This window comes from Priapulus caudatus, unplaced genomic scaffold (assembly GCF_000485595.1).
Source record: "Priapulus caudatus unplaced genomic scaffold, Priapulus_caudatus-5.0.1 Scaffold33, whole genome shotgun sequence".
NCBI lineage: Eukaryota > Metazoa > Priapulida > Priapulimorpha > Priapulimorphida > Priapulidae > Priapulus > Priapulus caudatus.
The window spans coordinates 383,609-390,695 of NW_014577094.1; the positions used below are offsets into that span (position 1 = coordinate 383,609).

Consider the following 7,087-nt stretch of genomic DNA (forward strand, 5'->3'; position numbering starts at 1 on the left):
AAACGACTTATCCCGAGCTAAAGTTATCCCGCTTCAGAAGCGGGCTAAAGTCGTTCGCAGTATGAAAGCGGCATTAGTGTCGAACGGTGACTAGAGTCAGAGAGCAGAGAGCGGGGTACGTGACACGCGACATTATGAGATGCGGCCCTCGCAAGCCGGGGGTCGGCAGAATAGGAACCTGGACAGCCCAAGAGGTGACAGGATAATGTCCGGATGACGGGCACAGGAATCGCCGGTGTATATAAGGCGAGCGGCACTCAGACACGGGGAACTCAACTCTCTCTATCCCCGTGTCGTTATCTGTCACAGTTGCATTTGTACGCTACGTGTTGTATTCACCTTGTAATGGCTAACAATACAGTCGCTTGTGGTACGTTACTTCGCTAGTTGTTGTTCGCTTTATGTCTCAGCGCATCCTGTACTCTGTTTATCTAACCTACCTCACCTACCACACCTAAGTAACCGCACATAGAGGTTACATAGGGACAGTGTTCCACCGTGGAAAGGCGCACGTAGGATCACGCTGGCGGCTGTGCGCGTACGTCAGAGTCGTCTTGCTGTCGTAGCGAGGGGAGGTGATGGGAAGGGGAGGGGTGGGGGCACGCATCCTCCCGCACGCTGCGAGCTTGTCAGCGCGTAACACCTGACGAGTGTGTTTGTCGCATGCAGAAGATCCATTATATTATGTAGGCGTGCTATATATAGCACTCCCGGATGACTTTGTTGTGCATTGACGTCATAGCAGAGACAGAAGCTGATCATGCCCGTGCCAAGCGGGGTTTGCGCGAATTCGATTCCCTTCGCGCGGGAGCTGCGCTCTATTTGCTTGCACGTATCGCCATGTTGACCTCCAGATTATAGACTAAGCGTCGATATGTTGTCTGCCCGCGTGCACGCGCGCACCTGGGGTCCGCCAGTGCTACAAATGTACGTAATGTTGAATCCTATCTGCGAGAATTCCCGCGGGAAAGGGTTTTGTGACAATTTAAGTGTCTAACAAGGGATAAATGTGTATATGGTGTTTGCATTCGCGTAGTTTGAACTTATCGGTGGGCTCACACGTATCAAGGGATATAGTATCCGTTAGTGTACAATAATTAAATCATCCAGAAACATGTTGAATGGCACATTCGTGATGCAAAATGACAATGGCCGAAATAAATCGACAAGAAGTAAAACGCGTAACGTAACAATTAAATACATGAAAATAATGAAAATTCCAACCGTTTTTTCAGTAATTGCTTGGCCGATTTTTCGTCGGTTAGGTTTGTCTAGCAGACATCGAAACTGCGCATTTTTGATAGCTTAATGGCTGTTTCTTAAGTTTGTTACGTGTACTGAGTGTCACTTCCGCTGGGTTTATCATTCCATGCTGAACTTCACATTGAAATCTGTATAGAGCTCACCGGCATGTATAGCAGGCCAACGCAGCGGTGAGACTATAAACATATATATGTATATCCTGGTATATATATATATTTATTTATATATATATATATATATATATATATATATATATTTTATCAGGAGTGAATAATAATAGATTAGATTATTATTAGATCTATTATTATTCACTCCTGATATTTTATATATTTTATATTATATTTATATATATATGTATATATATAGCAGGCATTAGATAATGGTCTATACATTACGAACCCCCTGATTGTGCGCCCTTGCAGTAACAGACACGCGAGCGATCCTTGCATATGTCTAACAATTCGCGTGCATCTAACTACCGTGTTGTTTACCCGCCGCTCTCTCACGCGAGCGTAACAGCCTAAATTGCAGCCGTGTCCCTAATTAGACTAACAGCAGCCCCGCTGTTTTCTTTCTCTCACTCTCTCTCTCTCTATCTCTGTCTCTAGATGACTGAGTGAGCGCGAAAATGGGTTGCGTAAGCTCCAAGGAGGACATCAACGACATACATCCGCGCGTGTTCACCGTGTACAATGTCGGGGAGGAGGGCGAGACGTTCAGTCCGGGCAAGATGCACATCACCGACGCTGAGCTGATCTTCTACCCGCGCGGCAAGGAGCCCATTCTCTGGCCGCTCAAGTGTCTGCGACGATACGGCTTCGACGCCGAGCTCTTCTCGTTCGAGTGCGGACGAAGGTGACGATCTCTCTGTGTGTCTCTCTATCTCTCACTCTCTCTCTCTCTCTCTCTCTCTCTCTCTCTCTCTCTCTCACACACACACTCTCTCACACACACACACTTTCTCTATCTTGCTCGCTCTCTATCTATCTCTCTCTCTCTATCTCTCTCTCTCTCTCTATTTATCTATCTTGCTCTATCTTTCTCTTTCTTTATCTCGCTCGCTCTCTATTTCATTCATCTCTTTCACCCTTCTTTAACATTTCCCGTCTACCTTCTTTACTTCCTTCACCTTTATCACATCCTGTGTCTCTTCCATTTTCACCCTCTACATTTTCTCATGTGCGCCCTCTACCTCCCTCTGTTCTACCTTTTCCCTTTTACCTCCTCCACCTAACCCTCCTTTCCCTTTCACTCTCCACCTAATACACCTCTTCCATCATCTTTCCTTTCCCCTCTACTTCTCCCACTCATGTACGCTAGCAGGCCTCCCCCACCCCAAGAAACCTGCAGAGTTTAGTAACTGCAGGACAACAGCTAGACTAACACTTCTCCCACTCATGTACGCTAGTAGACCCCCCCCCCAAGAAACCTGCAGAGTTTAGTAACAGCAGGACAACAGCTAGACTTACACTTCTCCCACTAATGTACGCTAGCAGACCTACCCCCCCCCCCTCCCACCACAAGAAACCTGCAGAGTTTAGCAACAGCAGGACAACAGGTAATCCATCACTTCTCCCACTCATATATGCGTCTCGTTCTCGCGCAGGTGCCACACCGGCGAGGGAGTCTACGCGTTCAAGTGCCGGCGGGCCGAGCAGCTGTTCAACGTGCTGCAGGAGTGCGTGCAGAGCGCCGGCCACACGCCGGGCGACCCCCCGGACGGTAGCGGCCCGACGATCCTGCGCAGCGCCACCACCAGCCGCCCGGCGTCCGACTCCGAGCTGCCGGCGACGCCCGCTCTCTCGTCGTCCTCGCACCCGCAGTCGAACGGCGGCGTCGTCGTCGACGCAGCGGCTGTGGGGACGCATCCCGCGGGCCGCGCCGCCGCCGCCACCGCCGCCGCCCAGGCGATCTACGTCAACGACGGCGACGACGACGCGGCGCCGGCGAGTCCGAAGAGCGCGGCGTCATCGCCGCCGCACGCGCACGACTACGTCAACACCCCGCCCGTGTTCGTCGGGTTGCCCGCGGCGACGACGACGGAGCGCGCCGACTCGCAGACGTCGCGGCCCGGCTCGCAGGTGAGCACGGGTAGCCACGGCAACGGGTACGCGCGCGAGAAGCTCGGCTCGGCGGTGAACGGCGCGTCGGAGAGTGAGGCGGCGTCGGCGGCGACGACGCCACGGCGGCGTGCGTCGGCCGAGCCGAGCGACGCGGCGGCGGCGACGCCGGACGACGTGTTCGTGTACGAGCGAGACTCGCCGATGTACGTCAACGTGACGCCAGACGTGTTCCGCAACGGCTTCCACCAGCAGCGCGACGCAGAACACTGCTACGCGAACATCGCCGTCGGCGTCGCCGGCTTCCCGCCGCCCCCGCCTCCAGGGGGCGCCTCAGCCGCCGGCGTCGCGGCGATGCGGCAGGCGCCCGCGAAACAGGTGAACTACATCGTGCTCGACCTGGCGCGGAACGAGAGCCCCGGGTCGACGAGCAGCGCCGCGGTGGCGTCGGCGGCTGTGGCAGCGTCGCCCGCGGCGGCCGTCGCGACAGGGTCGTGTTCGGAACCGAACTCGCCGAGCCGCCGCGTGTCAGCGTCGGCGGCCGCCGAGGGCTATGCAATGATCGACTTCGACAAGACGGTGGCGCTGTCGAATTCGGCGAACCCGAGCCTGCAGAACGACGACGGCTCGTCGCGCAAGACGCGCCACAACAGCACGATCGCGCCGACGGCCGCCGCGTTGCAGTGACGCGCCCCCTGGCGGCGACGGCGGCGCCACCTGTCGGGGAGACGTTCCGTCGTCGACGGACGCACGGGCGATCGTGGGGCCAGCGCGCCGAGTGTTGTGTGTGTGCGCATGTGTGTGTGTGTATATATATATATAATTTATGGCCACGTCGGTCGGCGGACGACTCCGGCGGTGGCGGCGCTTTGTACAGAATCTCGAGCGTTCGAGGAGCTTGCCGGGGAAGAAGATTCGTGGCGTGAACTCTGCTTGTCTTGCCAGCCCGCCCGCACGCCGAACGACTTCCTATCGAAATCGCGAAGCGTTCGGTCAGTTTCACACCCGATCTTTTTCGTGGTACCTCGGTGCGGGTGTCTCGGTTTGAGGGCCGATCGAAGTGTGGACGAGCGGTGTCACGCCCTCGGACGCTACAGTGTGGTGTCGCACACCACCAGCCACGTCAACCACAGTTTGCTCAGTTTCCATATCGCGCGGTTTAGATCGTGTGGCGCGCTGCGAAAGCGGAGCGAGTTTGCTCTGTTGTATATACGTGTCGATTTTGGTTACAGTATAACTTTCGGCGTCGAGTATTTTGCATTGGGATCTGAATCTGTTTAAAGCCAAAAACCGCCTCCAGTAGAACTTGCTCCGTACCCAAAGGGCTCGACCAAAGTCTTTCACGGGAGGTTAGTCAGATGGATTGTGATTGCCACTGAACGCGTGTGGGTGACTACATGAAAACAGAGTGAATGGTGCAATTGCTCCCATCTGCCTATTACTGCAGGGTATTGAACACATACGCAAACGGATAATGAATGTATAGTTTGTGTGTGAATGAAAAATTATGTGTACCTCACGAGACTCTATCCCCCCCCCTTCCTAACGCATCCCAAATTGATCATCTGAGGAAAGCATTAATGGTACTATAGTTTCCGAAAAGAGTAATTGTAGGATGATGATCAGGTGATTATTTTTTAGTGATCAATCCTATGGCAAAGAATAAGTTATGTGCGTGTCCGGCAGATGTATGTGTTTTCCACGCCAGTGAAAAGTTGGCGTTACAGTTACACCCAGTCTAACGTTTAGCATATCTTCTGTTCTTTTGGGAATGACTGGTTATCAATGAGCTTGGGAGACACGCATAGGTGTAATACAGTAATCACAAGCAACCTACAACAAATGCTAAAATGTGCATTTTTGCACTGGATATATATATATGTATGTATATATATATTTATATATGTATACATATATATATATAGAGATAGATAGATAGATAGATAGATAGATAGATAGATTGATATAGATAGATAGATAGATAGAGAGAGAAAGAGAGAGGGGGAAGCGAGAGAGGGCTCAGAGAGACGGACATGCAGAGACAGAGAGACATGCAGAGGGATAGAGAGTGAGAGAAAGAGATAAGGAGACAGAGAGGGTGGGAGAGAGTAAGGGGCGGACGAGACAGTGCGAGAGAGAGCGGCAGAGAGGGGGAGAGTGAGCGCGAACGAGAGAGAGAGAGAGAGAGAGAGAGAGAGTGCGAGACACACACAGAGATAGACAGAGTGCGAGTACTCCGTGTACATTGTGCACGGTACGTTGCGGTATTACCTTGACAGTTCAGTCTTGCGTATGTCCCCTCCTAAGCTCTACGTGTATGGAGAACCGTTATTTACACACTTCCGATATGAACACCTTGAAATTCGGCCTACTTTGACACCGTACGTATCATTTGGCGTGAGCGTGTGTGTATTTCCGTGTAACGCCTGACTAGCCGTACAGTGCGGTGATTCTTTTGCCATCTTGAGCTTCCCTGATCAATTATTGCATGGCTTTTCAACATTAAAGCAAGTTCCTTGTTTATCAAAAACTACGCACATATATCTATATATACATACACCCCCTCACATAATGAGTGTGTGTGCGTGCGTGCGTGTGGGCGTGCGTTTGTCTATATATATGTGCGTATTTTTCGCAGCCATGTGCATGTTTACCTCGAGGTCTAGCTATGCTAGGTATATTTACTCTGAGTGATGTTATGGCACAACACTGGTATAAAATGTGTATATGCTGGTAAAATTTGGACCAGCGAAGTCGTATATCCCTTGTCTTTTGGCCTACGGTTTTTAGGCTCATATCCATACCTCTTTTACAATTGATCATTTTTGCTACGTGGTGTTCATACGTGTGTTCTTTTCCAAAGATTTGATGACTACCAGAGTGAGGTTTTTCCCTGGAGAGCTAGAAATGTGTTTTTGTCTCGAGGGTTAAATATGTGTGATACTATTAACATGTGGTCGTTTAAACTCATACACTGGTGGGTGGGTAGCAATTTAATGGGTTGTGACCAGATTGTGATAATTGCAGTGCAAGTGTGTGCTTCCAGAGAGTGGAGAAACGTATTGCATATTGCAGCATTATAGATTAGTACTATGTATCTATCAGGAAATATTTATGTGTAGCCACGTGAGTCCGTATTATTTTGTGTCCAACTGATTGCTCTTGCACATGCTGCCAAATATGAAAAACATTACAGACAGTGTAGATCGGTCCTATACAGAGTTACACGTGTAAGTATATAATGAATATAGCCACGCATGTATTGATGTAGCTTGGCGGGTTAGTCCGCCTGCAAAACGTAGGCGATGTTACTGTTTGGTTTATCACTGGCGTTTGCCAATAGCCGCAGGGTGTTGCTTGGTGTGACGAGATCGGGCGTGTTGGCAGCGACTGACCGTGTTGTGAGTTTCCTTGAGAGTCTTTCTTTTCCGTTCTTGCAGTCGCCACTGTAATTTCGCGTGCGTCATAGATTGTTTACGACCGAGCGTTAACCTGCAGTGATGGTACTGAAGCATTCTCAGCGGGGTGAGGTGTGGGGGGGGGGTGAGAACGTACTCTCTTTCCTGTACACATGTGCCTAATTTAGATTCCATTTAGTCTTAGTACTCTAACCATGCGTCGAAAAGACAACGTCATTGGTCTCTCTCTCTCTCTCTCTCTCTCTCCTGCTGTACGCCGAAGGCGGATGTACGGTAACAGTGTACGTTTCCTGAGACGTCCTTTCTCTTCCGTTCTTGCAGTCGCCACTGTTAATTTCGCGTGCG

The 7,087-nt window shown here is 51.0% G+C and overlaps 1 protein-coding gene across 1 annotated transcript in view; it reads left to right on the plus strand.

The window, feature by feature from the left end:
- Positions 1–4,010, plus strand: part of LOC106816706 (fibroblast growth factor receptor substrate 3-like) — a 12,185-nt gene extending 8,175 nt beyond the window's left edge. Inside the window, exons 2-4 of the mRNA XM_014821329.1 lie at positions 1,872–2,118; positions 2,870–3,417; positions 3,856–4,010. Of these exons, the coding sequence (XP_014676815.1) occupies positions 1,892–2,118; positions 2,870–3,417; positions 3,856–4,010 (930 nt within the window). The 5' untranslated portion in view covers positions 1,872–1,891. The remainder of the gene's footprint in view (positions 1–1,871; positions 2,119–2,869; positions 3,418–3,855) is intronic.
- Positions 4,011–7,087: the final 3,077 nt, after the last annotated feature.